Below are 22947 nucleotides of genomic sequence, written 5' to 3' on the forward strand. Positions count from 1 at the left end.
GGTGTGTTGGTGGTTCTTGGTGTCTGGGGGCTCATGTATGTACTGACTCACTCCTGGTGGCTGATTGGCGGGGCCTGGCGCCTGTGGCCCGGCTGGGCCCCTTCCGGGGGGTGGGGTGCCCTCAGGCCTCTGGCCTCTCGGCCTGAGGCCTGGTCCTCTCTGGCACAGCTGGCTGCCGGCAGAGCCTGCGGGCACGTCACTGCAACCCCCTTTGGCCTCTGCTCCCTGGGCCGCTGGGTAACCACTCGTTTGGGGCTCTCCTCAGCTCTTCCCAGGAGGGTGGCACAGTTATCCCCCGATGATCTTCCTTGGGTCCTCGTATTCTGGGGCCTCTGGATGTCTGGGGCCTGGATCTCCTCCATACCTGCTTAATGCCCTGTGGGACGGGGCTATGGCTCCCCACACTCCCTAGCAGATCATTACATGGAGAAACCTTTTGAATACATCTTGATGCATTCTCAATCATCCAGGAAAGTAAATCTCCAAAAGTTGATTCTGTTCATCTGGACGTAGCGTTTTGTGGGAGAAACGTTTCGTCACTAATCCAAGTGACTTCTTCAGTCGCTTTTCTGGCTGCTACCTCAAAGAACAATGTGCGCTGTTGATCTTGCTTACTGCACAATAACATGCAATATTTAGTATCTGCTGTTAGCTAGTTTATTGTGATGGTGTTGTATTTATTACGTAGCTCTTTTTTGCTTGTTTTCTCATCTGTTTTGTTCTTATCCTCGCCTCTGTCAGTGCGCCCCAGGGCAGCTGTGGCTACAATGTAGCTTGCCATCACCAGTGTGTGAATGTGTGTGTGAATGGGTGGATGACTAAATGTGTAAAGTGCTTTGGGGTCCTTAGGGACTAGTAAAGCACTATACAAATACAGGCCATTTACCATTTTTACCATCCCCATACAGGTGATCCAGGTGTTTTGTTTGTTTTTCTTTTTCTTTTTTCTCTCTTCCCCCCTTTCTCACCATCTCTTCTCCCCTCTATTTTTCTTTCTCTTCCTCTCTTTCTTTCATTTTTTCTCCCAGTCCTATCCACCCAGTCATGTCTGTCCCGTCTGTAACAACCAAAAAATTAAATAAAATAAATACATAATTATAATAAAGGTCAATCAAATGGACCAATACGGCAAGGCCATGATGATCCAATTGGTAAAGTAAATCCACTTGGCATCTTTCTTGGCCTTCAGACAACAATTCTGATGGCTAAAGATCCAAACGGGACATGCAAAAAATAAATAAATAAAAAAAATAAAGAACATGCTATATCTTGTTTAGGTAACTAGCAAAACTAGCGAACTAACTTCCTACTAACTTCTAACTCTGTTAAATGTAATAAATTCCTTTATAAGGGACACCTGGATGTTAAACTTCATAGTTACACTTTTTAAAGCAGCAATGCTGATCTTTTTATTAAAGATGAAAGAATTTAGACCGTTTTTAACTCTCAGTGATGCTGCAGTGTTCGTTTGACTTTAGGACCTGAAGCGGACGGCATTTAGAACCCAGATTACTCCCAGATTTACGAGCACCTTAGTCCGACAAATACGGCAATAACGGCGGCCTGCTTGCATGTTCTTTTTTCTTTCTTTATTTTCGCTTGCATGTTCTACAAATAAATGTGCTTTGTTGTGTATCTGATGGACAAACACCAAACCAGCTCCACATCACTGAAGTTGCACCATTTTCACAAAGCCATTCTCGTTCATCCGTTTCACTCAACAATTGGCCATGTGCTATGAAAACAAAGACACTGCGCATGTGCGTTTTACCCACATTCTATCACGATATTTCATTTACTTATCGATGCCTAACATTGTACCGGTATAACCGTGAACGGTATAATATGGCCCAGTGCTACTGCCATGATCACAGCACAGTCCGGGTGCGTTGTTAGCTGTTTATTAATGGAGCAATGGAGTAGCTCCATGGCTGACTTAGCATACAGCAGCACATAAACTGCTATTATTGTGATCGCTGTTAGCTCTCTCGGCAAGTAGAAGGCTCTAGATTGCATTATCATGTACTCTATGTCCGGGCAGCAGTGGAGACTTGAACTGTGTTGTTGGTGCACCAGTTATTGTTTACAAACACTAGCAGACCTCCGCGTTTCTTACTGGACTCTTTGTTTCTCTCCGCTCCGAATGTAGCATGGCCCGCAAGCTCAATCGCAGTGTCTGGGGTGAAAGAGCTCAGCCAAGTCTCTGTGAGTCCCAGTAATTGTCAGCGAAGGTGTGCAGGTTTTTCTGGTTTAAAACTGCAAGCAGTTCAGTTTTGCTATACTGCATATGTGCTCCTGCATGTCTGAGGAAAAGTGAAACAAAAATACACAAAACAAAAAGAAAGCCGCTAAGGTCACTGGCACCAAGTATTAAATCCAGTTCTTTGAAAGACACGGCTCAAAGTGGTCTAACTCAAAAAATGATCTTTAATTTTACATTTTCCAGAAAATGGAGACTGAGCACACACAGAAACGCCAGCTCAAGTCTGGGGCATCAGGAGCCTGTCTCGCTATATATTTGCAACACGTCACCCATAGTTTCGATACAAACAAACCCTTATATGGAACAAGTTCCTCTTTTGTCTGGCTTCCTGTATTTATTAATATGCTTGTACAGCTCTACACTAACTTCCTGTTTCTCAGTCTGGCTGAGCACTCAGTTTGTGAGTCAAAAGTGGCCTTGCTTTACAAACCTTCATTATTAAAATACATAAAACAATATAATCAGAAAATAAGCACTAAGAATATATATTTAAATCTCAACATTGCGCCGCCATCTTGAAACCACATCCAACATAGTGAAACAGCTTCTAAAAGTTTGACATCAAAGCAAATCTAATGTCTGTCAGATTCTTCAACAGGACCCTTTGTGGTAGTTTTCAAGTTTCATACACACTAAAGTGATACACAACATATGCAGTGCTATACACAACTCTTTACATGTTTCTAAGAGTTGATAACTAAGCTGTTACCAACATCCTGCACCATGTTCTTGTTCAACATGGGAAAAAACACAAGACTAGTTTAAAAGGCAGAGTGAAGCCTTTGCGGTTTATTAGATAAGCCACATGCAATATGATCCCTCCATACAATCAGATTCTGGTTAGAACTGCATTCAAAAATATTTCCAGCTTATATGGCTTAAACATTTTCACATGATGAGCTTCCAACAATGAGTGAAACAGTAAGAGCATGTGGAGAGTTTGGAAACATCCCATTAAGAAAGAGAAATCAAACATTTGGATTAATTTTAATGAGCTCAGACTTGCTGAAAATACAGAGGAGCTGGTTGTGAACTGAGCTTCAGAGAAACAAAACATACTGACATTCACTGTGAAGCTTTCAGTGGAAAAAGAAAAACAACACGTGGATCCTGGAATAATGGGAGAAAACGTTTCTGTGAGTGAAAGAGACAGACATGTACAGACTGAACTATCTGTTCAACAGTCAGTGTTTCTCTAACAGGAGACACTCTTTACACCTAGCACAGGGACACTGAGGCACCACAAGACCTAAACCTACATCCAGGATAAAGAGGTTCAGTGAATGTGGTGTTGAAGGTGTGGAGGTGGATCAGAGTGTCAGAGGAGACTCTGTAGAAGGACAGAGTGCCAGCAGGACAGTCCACATACACTGCTGCTCTGTTAGAGACAGAGGAGGAGGAGGAGGAGGAGGAAAAGGAGATGGAGGTTTCTCTCTTATTGTGACAGACAGAAAATATCAGGGAACCAAATCTATCATCACAGTATAGACTCCAGGACTGATCATTGTATCCAAACACACAGTCTTCACTGCCTCCTTTCCTTCTGATGCTTCTGTAACTCACTGATATATAAACGCTTCCTCTCCACTCGACCTCCCAGTAACAGCGACCAGTCAGACCATTTCTACACAGCAGCTGAGGAAGAACATCAAATCTGTCTGGATGATCAGGATATGACTGAACCTCCTCCACATGTGTCACCTTCCTGTTGTTGTCAGACAGTTGGAGGTTTGTGTTCACTGTGTTTGTGTCGATTGTGAGTTGACAGGAATCTGATGGAGAGAACAAACACAATCCAGCTGCAGTTACTGATCCATCATCTGTTCATTGATTGACACTTTGATGATGACTCCTGACATGATGAAGATGGTTGAATGTGTGCTGCTTTGTTTTCATGAATCCCATTAAAAACACACTTACACTTCCTCAGACCTGGTCTCAACCATCGGACTCCAGCAGGCTCCACCCTGAAAGGAGGAGGGGTCAGAGCAGCACAGTCAGCATGCACACATGGACATTACATGGCTCTCATACACACACACTGTTACACACTGATAAAGGAACAGTCCAACATTTTCACAAATACACTTCAATCCATACATGGATCAAACTGCTAATGATCCTTGATCCATCAGTACACCACTGTGTAGCCCTCTCAATCCACTGCTGTTGAAGACAGTTTTAAATGTTTAATATATGCATTACCAATTCTATCCAATAGAGGGCAGTGGTATCGCTATAGTTGTCCTTCACTGCGTTTGCGTACATAAGATTTTCTGGAGGAGGACAGACAGTTCAAATGTCTGTCCTCCTCCAGAAAATCTTATGTACGCAAACGCACCTGCGGACCACTTATGCGCACCCCTGGTTATAGGTGTTAAAGGTTTTTCAGTTACAGACTTATTGGGATTTAGCATCCCATTCTCCAGTTGTTTTTACTTTTGTGTTTTTTTGTGTGTTGTGTTTTTACAGTTGCTGGATACTTCGACCAGCGTTTGGAAGGCAAATCCAGTGCAGTGTTTTTTTCAGAGACATATTGCTCCACCCAGGAGGACAGCAAAAGAGGATTCTACTAAACTTTGCAGATAAGCACTGGGCTTATCCACAAACACACACACTACCCGGGCAGATTGACAAAGTTTTTCTCAGAGCTCTGAATTTCTTTTATTATCATTATTATTATTTATTCCTTTAACACCATATTTTCATTTTCTTTCCTTTCCTCACCAAATCAGAGTAGTTGGTGGAGGAAGAACTGTGACAAGAGACAGAAAATGGACCAATGTAGAAACTGAACTGAGGGGGGATTGTATTGGGCTTTGGTCACGGAAGTGTTTTTAACATTCTGCATATCATTAGAGTTACTGATAAGACTATAATGTGTTGTGCTGTAATAAATGCCATAGAGTGTTCTCTATACAGGTTTATCCCTGTGCTGGTCTCCTCTGTCTTATAGTGGACACAAACTATTTTTCGCAGTGGCACAAATCATTTGTGTGCCTTCTTATTTGATGCAGAACACCTGATTGTTCTGTAAATAGTTTGAAATTGTTATATAAAAAACGCCTGAGGCCTCAGTTGCATTTTAGGTAAGAAGTACTATGTCTTTATCCTGTTTTCCTTCTCTCACCCCAACCGGTTGCAGCAGATGGCCGCCTCTCCCTGAGCCTGGTTCTGCCGGAGGTTTCTTCCTGTTAAAAGGGAGTTTTTCCTTCCCGCTCTCGCCAACGTGCATGCTCATAGGGGGTCATATGATTGTTGGGTTTTTCTCTGTATCTACTGTACAATATAAAGCGTCTTGAGGCTACTTTTGTTGTGATTTGGCGCTATATAAATAAAATTGAATTGAATTGAAAATTGAATTGAATATAACTTTGTTGTTTGCAAAACTTGTGCATAATTTTTAGAAATGTACAATTTCTGTTTTCATTTCAAGTAATGAAAATGATTCATTAAACATGTTTGTGGTTTTTACAGTAAAAATATAACTATTTTTACTTTTAAGATTTTAAGTTTTTTGTCTGAATTTAGATCAATTTTGCTAATTTAGTATGCCATTATTTTTAATTAAATTCATACCATGGGGCAACATGACAGATACTATTGCTCACTAAAAAGTGTTCTTTTTCAAATAGAAATTTCTGCTCCCTGATTTTTCAGCTGTCTCTTTATGTATGTTCATGATCCAAGATATTCTGTATCACTTTTTAACAGTTTTTCTGTTTAATTCCATTTCTCTGGTGTTCTTCAATTTTAATGTTCATTTTAATCATTTATTCATTTTGTGTTCTATGTGTGCCATGTATTGGCTTTGCAAAGCACTCCGTGACATTTTTCTGCAAAAAGTGCTATAAATAAAGTAACAAATTAATTAACAAATCTAGCCAATAATTATTTTTTTCTTGATTTCCAACTATAGGCCAAAGGATAGGTCTTCTTAGTGCTAAGGTATGTTAGATATGAGCTACTTTGTGCACTGGTGAGGAGTCATGTTGGAAAAGGAAGGGGCTATCTTTAAACTGTTCCTTCAAAGTTGGGAGCACAAAATTGTCCAAAATGTCTTTGCATGCTGAAGCACTGAGAGTTCCTTTCACTGGAATTAAGAGGCGACGCCCAGCTCCCGAAGAACATAACCCCCCACCCACCAACCAAACTTAACACTGCACTATACACCTCAGCATTCATTAGGACCACTCTGTGATTTTAAGTGGACTACTACTTCATGGTTGAGGTCCTATTATTACCAGTCACCTCCACTCTATTGCAATTCCAATGACAGCTGACTTTTTAATGTTTCTTAGAGATTTTACAGCTGAACTTGTATCTATACCACACTGGGATTCACTGAACTCCTGAGACAACCACAAATGTTTGTAGAAGCGGTCTTCATGCCTAGATGCTTGATGTTATCCACCTGTGACCATGACAGTGATTATGACACCTGAATTCAATGATTTGGAGGGGTAATTAAATGCGTTTCACAATATTGTTTATGTTCTGGACCTGTGGCTATATAGAGATTTATATGAATCAAAGTCAGAGTGAAAAAACACATTTAAAATCAGTGTACATGTATGATGGTGGCAAAAGGCAATTTTGTGTACTGTTTTTTGTGTACTCATCGATAAATAACTCATAAATATTCAATTTAATTTTAATTTTATTCATATAGTGCCAAATCACACCAACAGTATCTTCAAGGCCCTTTTTATTGTAAGGTAAAGACTCCAAATAATCATATTGCCTCCTATTAGCAAGCACTTTGGTCACAATGGAGAAGAAAGAAATAACCAACTTTTAACAGGAAGAAACCTCTGGCAGATCCAGAGAAAGGCAGCTATCTGTCACAACCAGTAATGGTGAGGGGAGGAAGACAGATCAAAAGGCACACAGTGGAAGAGAGCCGGAGAATAATAACACCTCATGATTAGATGCAGAAAGGTGTATAAACACAATGAGTGAAAAGAGGTGAAAAAAGGAGAAACAGTTCAACAGATAGAAGTTTCCTGTGTGTGATATGTCACTTCTACATGAAACAAACATCAATTAAAGAATTAAATTATTTAAAGGAAATGTTTCCAGCTTTTCCCCCTCTATAGGACATTTTCTCCATACCTGAGAGTCTCCAGTCTCCAGCCTGGATCCTTCAGTCCGGCCGACAGCAGCTTCATTCCTGAGTCTCCTGGATGATTGTAGCTCAGGTCCAGCTCTCTCAGATGGGAGGGGTTGGAGCTCAGAGCTGAAGCCAGAGAAGTACAGCCTTCCTCTGTGATCAGACAGCCTGACAGACTGCAGACACACAAAACAACAACAAAAAAAGATTTTGACCAGGTTTTCCCCAGAGACTTAATTATCTAGGAAGCCAATGTTACATTTTCAAATTTGTTTCCGTGTCAGCTGCTCTGGCCCCAGAAATACTGTAGAAACTGGAATGTCTACATTCATTTCTGAGGACAGATTGAGTGAGGTGAACGAGTATATATTCAAAAACAGACCCCAAAATTTTTTATCCATTCTTAAAACTGATAGGTACTGTTGATTTTTTTTCACTGCCTTAAGGTTTTGTCAACACACAGGTCATGTTTTTATTTTCCATATTAAAAACATCAGGTTTACATCTAATGGAATGTGCAATAGAAACAAAATTGCCACTGCCATTTTATTAATTTATTTTCTTTATTTAGGTTTCCAAAGTTACTTATGTATTATTTATTTAATTTTTTTTTTCAATTTAAGGAAGTCAAAACGGATGAATGAGGAGCTGTTTAAAATTCTCATCATTTATTCAGTCAGAAACGATGAATTTTTACCAGGGTGTAAGTATTACCATACATAAATCAAACTTCAATATAAACATACTTTCTAAAAACCTACAGAATACAGAAAAGGAATCATACTGGAATGTTTTGTTAATGGAAGTAAATAGTTTTGACTTATTGGACAAGATAAAAGTATAATTTGGAGAAACCATGCTATGTACTTCCTTTTAGCCTTTGCTGTAATCTCACAGTGTACCTTCACTTCTCTTTTAAACTTGCTCTTCCCATTAAATCAAAGGTCCAATATCTTCTGCTAGTCCTTTTCAGGGGTCGCGGGGGGCTCTGGAGCTTATCCCAGCTGTCATAGGGTGAGAGGCGGGGTATACCCTGGACAGCTCACCAGTCTTTCACAGAGCTAACACATAGAGACAAACAACCATTCACACTCACATTCAAGACAAAAAAAACATTCTGTCATTGTCTTGGGTCATTGACCCAGCGTTTTGTATTTGTTATTATTATTACTAGTACCCTGGTTGTGGTTTTCTAGTTCTTTGGTTTTGGGTTCTGTTCTTCCTCGGTTTAGTGTTTAGTCATCCCTGCCCTTGTGTTCCCTCTGTTCTGTCAATGTTGTGTCTCTCAGTTCCGTCAGTGTATATTTCTGTTTTATTGTGAAGGTCCGTGTCTTATGTCAGTGTATTCAGTTTGTGTACTCCCTGTCTCGTCATGTCAATTAGGTTCAGCCGTGCCTCCCTCCTATTTGCCCTTCCGCGTCTCACTCTGTGTGTATTTACAGTGCGTGTCCTCTTGTGCTCGTCACTGGTCCGTCTGTATTGTCTCCCTGAGTCACTCTGTTTTTTCTCAGTACGTGTAAGGTTTCAGGTCTGTTTTGTTAGCTTCACCAGTCTAGGTAATCCTTAGTTTCTGTTCATGCCCTCTCCGCCTGCGTTTATACTCTGCCTCCTGAATAAAGCTCACTCACATTTCAGCTGTGCCTGTATTTTGGGTCCTCTTGCACAACCTCCAGACGTCTGCCACTGCAGCTATGACACATTCGGACTTACATTCACACCTGTGGGCAATGTAGAATGATCAGTTAACCTGACCCCACTAATTGCATGTCTTTGGATTTTGGGGAGGAAGCCAGAGTATCCAGAGAGAACCCTCGCAAAACAGGCAGAACATTCAAACTCCACACAGAAAGGACAAAGCAAGGTGGTGGAATTGAACTCAGGACCTACTAAGTACTGTGCCACCGTGCTGCCGTAAATAAAAGGGTTGAGTATATTTGCTGCAATCCTGTATGAAGCAGTTTGTATCAATGAAAAGAAATGCATATGTTATGAATCCAAAATATCTGAAATCTCTCAACAGACCAGTCCTTAAATAGCAGCATATACATGCAGGATTGTGCTTGATGACTTGTTTTAATGGATATGAAAAGGAATAAAAAGTAGTAATTCAGAATAAAAGATCAATTTAGAATAGAATGTTTTTGTTTGATCAATAGTATAATCCAGATTATGAATATAAATGAATGAAAAAAAAGCTTTCATGCTGACCTGATAGTTTCCAGGGGACATTTTGGACTCTTCAATCCAGCAGACAACAGCTTTACTCCTGAGTCTTGCAGGTCATTGTTACTCAGGTCCAGTTCTCTCAGTTTAAAGGATTTAGAGATGAAAACTGAGCACAGAGCATCACAGCTTCTCTTTGTGACGTTACAGGCAGACAGTCTGAAAATTAATTACATTTGTGATCAAATTAAATCAGTTATTTTCAACTTATCACAATAAAAAATATAATTGCATGTCTACTTCATAATTAAAAATACAACTTATAATTCAAACAAGGAAAAAAAGAAAAAAAAAAGAATTTGGTTTGAAACAGCAGTTACACCTCTGTATCTGTTAAACAAGTTGGGAGCTAGTACTTCTAGTCATTATAGATCAATACCCAATTACACAGGCATTCATACTTTCCAAAGTAAAAAATCTGTGATTGTTGTTGCTAGATACAGTTCAAAATAATCCTTAATAATCACAGACTGAAACCTGATGCAGCCACCAGGGATTTTTATTATTTTCTTTTTATTTGTTTTAATTTTTTAAGAGTTAAAGAAAAGCTCTGGGTCCACTTTGATAAGGGTTACATAGACAAATGTTTTATAAATGCTAAGAATTCCTTCTGCCAATAAACCATACATTGCATAAATATTGCAACAATAAAAGTGTGCATAGATGCATACATACAGAGCTTTTTTGGAGGCTTTGACCACTGGCAACAGCTTCACAAGAGCCTCCTCTGAAGCAGAGTATTTCTTCAGGTTAAACTCATCCAGATCTTCTTCTGATGACAGTAAGATGAAAACCAGAGCTGACCACTGAGCAGGAGACAGTTTATCTGTGGAGAGACTTCCTGATCTCAGGGACTGTTGGATCTCCTCCACTAGAGAACGATCATTCAGTTCATTCAGACAGTGGAACAGATTGATGCTTTTCTCTGCAGACAGGTTCTCAGTGAGCTTCTTCTTGATGTACTGGACTGTTTCCTGATTGGTCTGTGAGCTACTTCCTGTCTGTGTCAGCAGGCCTCGTAAGAGTGTCTCACTGGTCTGGAGTGAAAGACCCAGGAGGAAGCGGAGGAACAAGTCCAAGTGTCCATTTGGACTCTGTAAGGCTTTGTCCACAGCACTCTGGTAGAAATGTTTCTCTATAGATTCTCTTGCTTCAGATTTCTGGGAGGTTGTTTGTTGTTCTTCCAGCAGATTGAGTCCAGAGTTGATGAAGGTCAGATGGACATGAAGAGCAGCCAGAAACTCCTGAACACTCAGATGGATGAAGCAGAACACCTTGTCCTGGTACAGTCCTCTCTCCTCTTTAAAGATCTGTGTGAACACTCCTGAGTACACTGAGGCTGCTCTAATATCGATGCCACACTCTGTCAGGTCTGATTCATAGAAGATCAGGTTTCCTTTCTGCAGCTGATCAAAAGCCAGTTTTCCCAGAGACTCAATCATCTTCCTGCTCTCTGGACTCCAGTGTGGATCTGTCTCAGCTCCTCCATCATACTTGACCTTCTTCACTTTGGCCTGAACCACCAGGAAGTGGATGTACATCTCAGTCAGGGTCTTGGGCAGCTGTCCTCCCTCTCTGGTTTTCAGCACATCCTCCAGAACTGTAGCAGTGATCCAGCAGAAGACTGGGATGTGGCACATGATGTGGAGGCTTCGTGAGGTCTTGATGTGGGAGATGATCCTGCTGATCTGCTCCTTATCTCTGAATCTCTTTCTGAAGTACTCCACCTTCTGTGGGTCAGTGAACCCTCTGACCTCTGTCAGCTTGCCAACAAAGTTAGGTGGGATCTGGTCAGCTGCTGCAGGTCGTGTGGTTATCCAGAGGCGAGCAGATGGAAGCAGTTTCCCCCTGATGAGGTTTGTCAGCAGCACATCCACTGAGGTGGACTTTCTAGGGTCAGTTAGGATTGTAGTTTTGTGGAAGTCCAGAGGAAGTCGACACTCATCCAGACCATCAAAGATGAACACAACCTGGAAGTCTTCAAAGCTGCAGATTCCTGCTTCTTTGGTTTCAGTAAAGAAGTGATGAACAAGTTCCACCAAGCTGAACTTTTCCTCTTTCAGCACATTCAGCTCTCTGAAAGTGAATGGAAATATGAGCTGGATGTCCTGGTTGGCTTTGTCTTCAGCCCAGTCCAGGGTGTATTTCTGTGTTAAGACTGTTTTCCCAATGCCAGCCACTCCCTTTGTCAGCACTGTTCTGATTGGTTCATCTCTTCCAGGTGAGGCTTTAAAGATGTCTTCTTGTCTGATTATTGCTTCTAGACTGTCTGGTTCCCTGGATGCTGTTTCAATCTGTCTGACCTCATGTTCATCATTGACCTCTGCAGTCCCTCCCTCTGTGATGTAGAGCTCTGTGTAGATCTGATTCAGAAGGGTTGGGTTTCCTGCTTTAGCGATGCCCTCAAACACACACTGGAACTTCTTCTTCAGTGCAGATTTGAATTCATGCTGATGCCACTGAAAGTTCTTAGTGAAGTTTCCTGAATGATTATACACACACACACACACACACACACACACACACACACACACACACACACACACACACACACACAATTCAAGGATTTATCAGCACATAGAGCAGGGGTGTCGAACTCCAGGCCTCGAGGGCCGGTGTCCTGCAGGTTTTAGATCTCACCCTGGGTCAACACACCTGAATCAAATGATAAGTTCATTAGCTGGCATCTGGAGAACTTCATGACATGCTGAGGAGGTCATTTAGCCATTTGAATCAGCTGTGTTGGATCAAGGACACATCTAAAACCTGCAGGACAGGTTGGGAACTCCAGGCCTGGAGTTCCCAACCTGTGACATGGAGTATTTTGAATGTATTTTTGTCTGTTTATTTAGACTTTGTTTAAGCAAAATAAATGGGGAAAACTCTCACTTCTCAGCAAAAGTTCAGCGAACTTATTCTGCTTCATTCTCTTCAGGAATTCCACTGTAATAGTCACAAATGCGTCTCTGCTGCTCTTACTCTGTTCTTCATCCACCCTCTGTAATACATCCTCACACTGAATCTTAAAACACTGTAGATCATCTGGACTTAGATCTGTCTGGATCTTCTTCAGCTCATTCTTCACAAAAGTGATGATTTTGTCCTCCAGTATCTAGAACAAGATATTTTTATGAATGACCCAAAAGATATTCTCACACAAGAGAGAAAAGTAAAACATAGGATGAGGTATCTTTCTGGGAATCAATTTAATTTTCACAGATAAAAATCACAAAGTGCTTCACAATAAAACCAGAAATATAAATACAATAAAAAAATATAAAACAATGAGAAAAATTAATTAAAAGTTTGTTTGAATAGAAATGTACTCAACTGCTTTTTGAAAGAGTGAATGGAGTCTACAGTGTAAAGAGAATTCCAGAGCCTTGCTGCCAGTGCCTAAAAAGCCTGATCTCCACGTGTTTTGAACCTAGTATGTGGACCAACAGTGAGTTCTGACCTAAAGACCAAAGTGCTTGGGAAGAAACACGAGGTTTCAACAGATCAGAGATATACTGGGGAGCTTCACCATGTAGAGCTCTATAAGTACAGACTAAAATTTTACAATGAACCCTAAAATTTACTGGCAACCAATGAAGAGAAACAAAAACTGGAGTAATGTGTGACCTCTTGTTTGTGCCAGTTAAAAGTCTTGCCCCAGCATTCTGTACAGTCTGAAGGTGATCCAGAGCTGATTTGTTTAAATAAGTAAAAAAACAAAACAAAAAAAACCTTACAATAATCGAAACGAGAAGAAATAAAAGCATGCATTATCATGCTCAAGCTCTGTCTTTGACACCAATAGTCTGAGTTTAGAAAAGTTTCTTAGATGATAAAAACAGTTTCAACCCAGTTGCTTTGAGAGTTTCTCAAGAGACACTGAACTGTCAACTATGAGACCCATGTTTCTGAGACTCAACTGAACTGAAGGGCCTAAAAAACTGATAGGCTTAATTACTGAAAACGCGATTGGGAACCATAATCATAGTTTCTGTTTTATCTGTATTTAACTAGAGAAAGTTGTAATTTAATCATTGTTTAATTTCTGACAAACAATTATTTAAACAAGACAACTAATAAAACTCAGAAGCTTTGAAAGAACAGTATAACTGAATGTTATAAGCATAGAGAAATGCTGGGACCAATTCTGATAAGAAATATTATTGTAACGTCTGATAATTTGGCCTAGAGGGAGAATATAAAGCAAAAAGAGAATCAGACCTAAAATAGATCCTTGAGGTACCCCACAAGGCAGAACTGATGTTTCAGACAACTTGATTCATACAGACAGTAAAAAGATCTCTCAGATAGAACTGTGTACTCTCCAGAGTCTCCTGCCATCAAAATGTCACTAGACACTTTATGTAAAGTGGTTTCAGTAGAGTACAATTTGCAGAAACCAGAGCGGGAAAAGTCCACAACTTTTTGGAGAAAAACAATGTTAAGTTGTTTTGCTACCGTTTTTTCCAAGAGTTTACACACAAACGGTCAATTTTGATATTGCGTGTCACTGTTTGGAAGAGATGGATCCATCTCTACAACAATAGCTTGTTTAAAAAAGCAAAAGAGGACCAGGTATCAGAGGTAAGCAAAGTGCAAGTGTGGTACTGAGAGGATGATGGAGAAATATTAGATCTGATAGAAATGACCTTATTTACAAAAATTGTTAAAAAAATTAATTACAATCAGATTTAGTATAGATTGGTACATGAGGAGAAAGACAATATTCATAATTGTATCAAACAACACTTAAGGATTGTTCTTTTTTGAAGCTATTGAAAAATATTCAGTTCTGTCATTTTTTATCATGTCGTCAAATGAGAAAATTGATTCCTTGAGATTTACCCTATGAACCTCAAGCTTGGGGTCAGGTTTCACAATGAGCTCACCCAAAACCCTGGCTGATTGTGACCCACACCCGCTTTCACACCTTGGCTCATGTGATTAGGTAGAGGATCATCAGGGGGTCCATTGTGCCTCTTTGGGGGGACACTCCCACGGGGTTTAAATCTGGGACTCTCTACCAATTGACCCTAGAACTGAAGAAGCTTCTCTGATAAGAGGTGGAACGTCCTCAAGCAACCTAAAGAAGTCCAGACGCTTTTCTTTCCAAGCTCCTTAGACTACGATGACCTGGATGACTGAGAACCTTCACAGACAAGACTATACACGTTTGGAGTGGGAGTTGCAAGTTCAATTCCCACCTGGTATCCAGTAAGGGTCCTGGCTAGACCCCCCATGCTAAAAAACCAAGCCCTGGGATGGCGCAGCTACGTCTGCAGCTCAGACAAGCATTTCACTACATGTTGTACTCTGTATAATTGTGTATGTGACAAATAAAGGTTGCTTTTTTTGTTTGTCCCTATTCAGGGACAGAAATTTGAAGAGTGGACAACACTCTTCAAAGTCGAGGTCAAATTTATTTATATAGCACATTTAAAACAACAAATGTTGTCCAAGGTGCTGTACAATTAAGATAATCAAAAAATAAATAAATAAAAACAAAAACATAGGGAGACATGATAAAAGTTAAGAAAAAGAATCATAAAATTTGAAGGTTTGAGTAAGAGGTAGGATAAATAAAAGTAATACAAACTCATTCTGATTGAAAAGCCATGAAGTAAAAGTGGGTTTTCAGACAGGTTTTAAAAGTGTCCAATGTTGGACAGGTCCTGATGTGAAGGGGCAGTTTGTTCTGAAATTTGGGAGCAGTCACAGCAAAGGTCTGATCTCCTCTGTGCTTTAATCTGTTCCTCGGGACAGACAGGAGCAATTGATCCGCAGACCTCAATGATCTTGCAGGAGTGTACCAATTTAAAAGATCAGGAAGGTATGAGGGTGCTAACCCGTGCAATGCCTTAAAAACAAATAATAAAATCTTAAAATTAGTTCTAAAATTAACTGGCAGCCAGTCTAATGATGCCAATATGGGAGATACAGTGGCTTGCAAAAGTATTTGGCCCCCTTGAACTTTCCCACATTTTGTCACATCACAGCTACAAACATGAATCAATGTTATTGGAATTCCACGTGAAAGACCAATACAAAGTGGTGTACACGTGAGAAGTGGAACGAAAATCATACATGATTCCAAACATTTTTTACAAATAAATAACTGAAAAGTGGGGTGTGCGTAATTATTCAGCCCCCTTTGGTCTGAGTGCAGTCAGTTGCCCATAGACATTGCCTGATGAGTGCTAATGACTAAATAGAGTGCACCTGTGTGTAATCTAATATCAGTACAAATACAGCTGCTCTGTGACGGCCTCAGAGGTTGTCTAAGAGACACCATGAAGTCCAAAGAACACACCAGACAGGTCAGGGATAAAGTTATTGAGAAATTTAAAGCAGGCTTAGGCTACAAAGGAAGCTGGTCAGAGTTGATGGGAAGATGGATGGAGCCAAATACAGGGCAATCTTGGAAGAAAACCTCTTGGAGTCTGCAAAAGACTTGAGACTGGGGCGGAGGTTCACCTTCCAGCAGGACAACGACCCTAAACATGAAGCCAGGGCAACAATGTTTAAAACAAAACATATGACAAAGATGAAGAGTTTATCAAATACTTTAAAAAAGAATGGACTTCATATTTAGACTTTAATGACATTCCTGGAACATCAGCATCTGTCCTCTGGGATGCAGGGAAAGCCTTGATGAGAGGTAAAATAATCTCTTTCTCATCACATAAGAAGAAAGAAAAAAACAAAAATATTCAAGAACTGGAAAAAAACATCAAATCCTTAGAAAAAGCCTATGTATCACACCAAGATCAAGAAATATTAAACAATTTACGCAAAACAAAACTAGAATTAAATGAAATTATTAATAAAAAGACTAAATTCTTAGTACAAAGACTTCATACTGCAAAATTATGAACACGGTAACAAATCCGGACAATTTCTTGCTAACCAGTTAAAAATCAATAAAGGAAAAACAACTATATGTGCTGTTAAAGATTTATCTGGGAATACAATATATGATCTTAAAAAAATAAACAAAATTTTTAGGGATTTCTATAAAACTTTATATACACCACAAATAAACCCATCTAAAAACGAAATTGATCAGTTTCTGGACAACATAACTCTTCCAAAATTATTAGACACCCAAGCAATGGCACTGGATTCGCCACTGACGCCAGGTGAACTCCAGGAAGCCCTGATAAGTATGCCCAATAATAAGGCTCCAGGTCCAGATGGCTTTCCTGCAGAATTCTACAAAGAATTCTGGACGATTCTAGCACCAGTTTTTTACAGAATGTTGCAGGAAATCAAAGAAAATGGTAGACTACCACCAAATATGAACTCTGCAAATATCAGTCTCTTACTAAAACCAGGCAAAGTCCCTGTATATCCCTCAAGCTATCGTCCAATATCCCTTATTAATGTAAACCTTAAAATAATCTGCAAAGCTCTCTCAAAGAGATTAGAGAAAATAACCCCCCTCTTAATTCATCCTGACCAAACTGGTTTCATAAAAGGTCGGCACTCATCAACAAACACACGTAGATTACTTAATTTAACAGACTACTCATACAGTAAAAACACTGAAACCATAATATTGTCTCTTGATGCAGAAAAAGCATTTGACAGAGTTAACTGGAAATTTCTATTTGCAACTTTACACAAATTTGGTTTTGGAACCTCTTTCATAAACTGGTTAAAAATATTATATAATTCCCCAACAGCTTGTGTCAGAACAAATGACCAGACATCCTCCAGCTTCAGTCTCCTGAGGGGCACCAGGCAGGGATGCCCACTCTCCCCTTCACTGTTTGCAATTTTTATTGAACCACTAGCAGCAGCAATTAGACAGAATTCAGTAATTAAGGGCATAAAATGCAAGAATGTAGAACATAAAATCAGCCTTTATGCGGATGATGTGTTACTTTTTCTCCAAAACTCACAAACCAATATCTCTGGGGTGATTGAATTGATAAATTCTTTTTCAAGAGTCTCAGATTATTCAATCAACTGGTCAAAATCTACAGTTCTTCCGATTAATTGCTCCTTCCATAATTCTTCTCCTACACCACTGCAATCTGGAAATATAAAATATTTAGGTATTAATGTCTCTCCTAAGCTTTCAGAATTAACTAAATTAAACCACATTCCGCTTTTAAAGACAGTAGAAAGCGATCTGGCTAGATGGAAATCTTTACCCATATCACTCAGGGAAGGGTCGCTGCTATAAAAATGATGGTCTTGCCAAAAATAAATTATTTGTTTTCAATGATCCCAAATAAGCCATCACAAGATTGGTTCAGATCTCTAGACTCATGTATTTCTAAATTCCTTTGGAAAGACAAAACCCCACGTATCAGCTTAAAAACATTACAAAGGACCAAGGATAAAGGAGGATTAGATCTGCCTAACTTTAATCACTATTTTTTAGCCAACAGGCTTCAGTTCATCTCTAGATGGTTTAAACACAGCTTCTTAGATGAGCCCTGGCTAGATGTAGAACAGGCACTATGTAATAATCTAGAAATTTCAGACCTACTATTTATCAGCTCAAACATCAAAAGACATGAATGCTTTAAAAGCATCAACATCAGCTCTTCTCTGACAGCATGGTGGGAGTTTCTAAAAATGACAGCGTCCTCATTAATCCCATGCAAACGTACACCTATCTGGAATAACCCTGACATATTACAAAACAATAATATGATTAATTTTCCAGATTGGAGTTGTAAAGGAATTAAATACTTAGAACATATAATACAGGGCTCTAGACTAACTTTTTGACATGGGCGCACCGGTACGCCTAACTTAAAAAATTTAGGCGTACCGGCACAAAAGTTAGGCGCACTCAAATTTTCCAACCGCTTCGCTTAACACCACAGTTTTACATGTGCATCTTCTTTGGGGGGAGGTCCATACAGACAATATTCATTTCTAAATTATTAACTAACAATGTTGTGCTTAAAGTGCTTTGTCAATATTGTAGAAAATGATAAACTTAATCATCATCTTGGCCTCCTCTGACGACCTGTTTGCTGTTGCATGCTGCTGAAGGGCAGTGGGGAGAGGGGACACTTGGGCAGTGCATTTATTACAGCATGAAGTGTGTTTTCTGGATACACTGCTGCTTTTTCAGCATTCAAAGATTGATGGCACTGTGTCAGAGCACTGGCTATGAATTTCAGACGGATCAGGCCTTAACTTAACAAAAAAGTTATCAATAGTTCTTTTCATCTTTTCTTATTACCCACAGCTACATCCACTTCTGTCAGGCCTAGGCTGCTCACTAGGGCTGGGTATCATCACTGATTTCTATAATCCATTCGATTCCGGTTCTCAAAGTCCTGATTCGATTCAATTTAGCCTCAGACAGTCAGAAATATTATAATTCTGATCATTTATCAGTACTGACACTTGTGAGACTTCATCAGAATTGTGAACATCACAGCAGATGCCTTTGTGTGAAAGTAACTGAGAATAAAACACAGAAAAACATGAAGGAGATTTTCCTGGTCTGGCGTTTTATAGCAGATAACCTTAAAATATTCTGCAATATTCTGCAATTTTGCATAATTTTAAGAAGTTTAAATTTCTTCAGTATTGAACAGCAGAAATTAGGCTTTCTTGTCGGACGTCATTTACATGAAAAAAGAAAAAGACAGCGCTGTAAACAACGGTAGACTGGTGGGTAATAAGCGAATGAATAATCCAGAAAACAGAGATTTGAGACGGGAAACTTTTCTTGAAGTACACACAGGGAGCTGTGTAGGAAGTGTAATTTTATCGTGGGGAAGCAAAACAGCAAAAGTCAGAGGGAATTCATGACGACATTGATCAAATGTGAAGCGCAGTTTGCTGCTTCTTTTTGGCTCGGCGAATTTTGGTTGGAGAGACAAAACCTGCAGCTCAGAATCAGCGCAAAAACGTAAACACAGCGCGACCCGACGCATCAGAATCGCTAAGCTCCGACAGCGTGTCCGTCTGCGGGCCGTCCGTGAGAAAGCCGAGAAAGACAAAGCTGATTCTGATGCGTCGGGTCGCTCTGTGTTTACGTCTTTGTGTGGAATCCGTTAATGAATTGATATCGCCTTATTAAAGCTACTCACCTCCCTCTTCTACTTGCACTTTCCACTGGACCACGGCCAATCAGAGAGGTCCCGCCCCTGACTATCTCTGATTGGTTTAGTCCACGATAGGGGCATAATGTGTGTCTGCTGTTGACAACATGGAGAGTTGCAGAGATTTTTTTTGTTACCCAAACAGGTGCGACCAAATGTTTTTTTTTAGTCGCACCACGGAAAAATTTGGTCGCATTTGCGACCATATTGGTCGCACTCTAGAGCCCTGTAATAGAGGGAACAGAATTTATTCCATTTGACAGACTAGTTACACAATATGGGATCAACAAGAAAAGGTTTTTAGAATATCAACAAATTAAATCCATAGTAAAAAAGAAATTTTACCTCAGTCAAGCTGAATTACAAACACCACCAAGTGCGGTACACTTTCTTACTCTTAAATCCCCCAAATTATTGTCTAAAATATACAGAACACTTTTTAAAATAGATGAATCAATATCCTTTCCTATTTCAAAGTGGGAATCAGATTTATCAGTTAACTTAGACCAAAACTTCTGGTCTCAGGTATGCTTAAAAACCTTTAAATTGATTAAAAATCCCAGTCTGCAATTAATACAATACAAAATACTACATAGAGTGCACTATACTGGTCATCGGATGTTCAAGATGGGCTTTACATCTTCCAACAACTGCTCACACTGTCAAGGCAATACACCAGACAATTACATCCACGCTCTTTGGTTCTGTCCACCAGTGCAGAAGTTTTGGCGTGAGATATGTGAAGACTCATCAAAGTGTCTGAAATGTAACATTCCAGCCTCCCCTTTAGTGTGCTTGCTGAGCAACTTGGATGAGGTCACTGCAGAAATAAACACAGCCCACATTGTTTTCACAGCCCTATGCATTGCCAAAAAACGGTCCTACTTAACTGGAAAAATAAAAACAATCTTAATTCTAATCAATATAAAAACCATCTAATAGATCACATTAGTCTTGATACAGCCTCTGCCACCACATTTGATCAATCCCTTTGGGCTCCTTTGATCGGCTTCATGTGAGTGGATCCGGGGCAGGCGGGGGGGTTGGGGTTCGGGGGTGCTTCGTCTCCGTGATGGGGCTCTGGCTGGGCCTTGGCGGCTTCGGGCCTCGTCGGTGGAGGTTGTGGGCGGGTGGGTGCACGGGGGCTCAGCCCTGGCGCAGGGGGCCTCTGGTGCATCGGCCTAACTGGGGGGCTCTTCAACTGGCAGGGAGGTTGTTCCATCCTTGCAGAAGTCCACTCTGCAGGTGGGGGAGAGACACAGGAGAGGTGGAGAATAAACCTAACCTGGGTGTCTGTTGTCTTGTGTAGTCTGGAGATGATTGAATGTTGGGGTGGGTATAGTTTCCTCTGCGGTGGGGTAGGGTGGGCTTCCCCAGGTCCTGTGGGGCTTAGCGGTGCTGCTGCCATAGGCCCCGGTCTGGATGGGCCTGGGCTCCCTTGCCTTGGTGGGTACTAGAGGACGGGGGTGCCTACTGGGGTCAGCGGGGGAGCTGGCCCTAAGGAGGGGCATCTTGCCCCTCCCTTCTTTTCCTCCCCATCCCCGGCTGCCTCCCTCGGTCTGTGAAAGAAGACGGTCTGTGTATTCAACCCTACCTCTGGCGCCGGTGCCCACCTCTCAATTTTAAATCCATGTAGACATTGAGGGTCCTCGGGAGGGGTCGTGCTAACACCTGCTGCTCTCTGGCAGCAGCACCATGCCCACCCTTGTTTTAAATGCACTTTAGAACAACACGCAGCAACACTACACATGAGCGGGAGGAGGGAGGTAGGGGGTCTTCACACACCCCCGTTCTCTACTAGCCATCGGGGCGGGGGGCTGGGAGGAGGTGTTGGCTGTCCGATTGGCCTCCCTGCTGCTGCGGAACCTGGGGCGGTCTGCTTGCCTCCACCCCGGGGGAAAGGGTCACATCTCTTGGGTCTGGGTGCCGTTTCCCCCTCTGGGGGCGAGGGTACCTGGACCCGGGGCATAGAGTATGTTTGGGGAGTATGATTGTGTGTACACATCTATGTATGTCTGTCCCTACGTTGGGTGAGCGCTGAGTGTTTGTATATGTGTGCATGAGGGTGGGAAAGCATGTTTATGTCTGTGTGTGCCTGTTTGTCTGTGTCCATATGTCAGGTCGGGTCTTAGACTCCACCTCCCTGGGTACTCCCAGGCCCTCCATAGTGTGGAGGCCTATCTCCCCTCACCACACTCCCTGCCGGTAACTGATGCCCTCAGGGGTTGGTGCATTGGTGGTTCTTGGTGTCCGGGGCTGGGCGCTCAGGTATGCACCAGCTCACTCCCGGTGGCTACTTGGCGGGGCCTGGTGCCTGTCGCTCCGTCAGGCCTCTTCCGGGGCAAAGGGGGCCCTCTGGCCTCCGGCCTCGGGGCCTGCAACTCGGTTCACTCTGGCACAGCTGGCTGCCGGCAGAGCCGGCGGGCACGCCAGTGCAGCCCCCTCTGGCTTCTGCTCCGTGGCTACTGGGTGACCCCTCGTCTGGGGATGTCCTCAGCCCTTCCCAGGAAGGTGGCACGGATGCCCCTCCGGTGGTACTCCTTGGGCTCTCGCACTCTGGGGCCTCTGGATGTCTGGAGCCTGGATCTCCTCCATGCCTGCTTCATGCCCTGGGGGACGGGGCTATGGCCCTCCACACCCTCTAGCAGACCGTTACATGGGGAAACCTTTTGTATACAAGCGCGCTGATCCACACAGGTGTGCACACGGGTGTTCACTGTTCGTAGACATAAACTACACCTTTCTTAGCTGCTACTTCAAAGCACATTGTGCGCTGTCTGTGCTGCACAACAACATTCAATATTTAGTATTTATTGCTGTTTGCACTTAGCTAGATTAATGTGATGGTGTTGTATTTAGTATGTTGCTTTGTTTTTGTTTGTTTTTTTGCTTGTCTTCTTTTCTTTTTCTCTCAACAGGTGATCCAGGAGATTTCTCTCTTTGTCTTTATAAGTGCCCTTTCTCACTGTCCCTTTTCCCTTCTGTTTTTCTTTTCCTTTCTCTCTTTCTTTCTCCCTTTCCTATCCCCCAGTCATGTCTGTCCCATCTGTAACAACTGAAAATAAAATAAATAATAACAACAAAGTTTGATCAAATGGACCAATACGGCAATGCCATGATGATCCATTTGGCAGAATAAATCCATTTGGTATCCTTGTTGGTCTTCAGACAACAATTCTGACGGCTAAAGAACCAAATGGGACAGACAAAAAAAAATTAAAAAAAATAAAACAAAACATATCCATGTGTTAGAATGGCCCAGTCAAAGTCCA

General features: G+C 41.3%; 1 protein-coding gene and 1 long non-coding RNA gene across 2 annotated transcripts; both read right to left on the reverse strand.

The window, feature by feature from the left end:
- Positions 1–3379: 3379 nt before the first annotated feature.
- Positions 3380–4018, reverse strand: LOC120437819 (stonustoxin subunit alpha-like; the record flags this gene model as incomplete). The annotated part of the gene is made up of 1 exon (XM_039608380.1): positions 3380–4018. A coding segment is annotated over one exon (537 nt), but the record flags the coding sequence as incomplete, so codon positions are not given.
- Positions 4019–7494: 3476 nt separating this feature from the next.
- On the reverse strand, positions 7495–10332 carry LOC120437826. The gene is made up of 3 exons (XR_005611429.1): positions 10275–10332; positions 9585–9758; positions 7495–7552 (listed from the first exon to the last, which is right to left on the reverse strand). It is a non-coding gene; the product is annotated as an uncharacterized LOC120437826 (long non-coding RNA).
- Positions 10333–22947: the final 12615 nt, after the last annotated feature.

The sequence above is a fragment of the Oreochromis aureus genome, linkage group 3 (genome assembly GCF_013358895.1).
Source record: "Oreochromis aureus strain Israel breed Guangdong linkage group 3, ZZ_aureus, whole genome shotgun sequence".
NCBI lineage: Eukaryota > Metazoa > Chordata > Actinopteri > Cichliformes > Cichlidae > Oreochromis > Oreochromis aureus.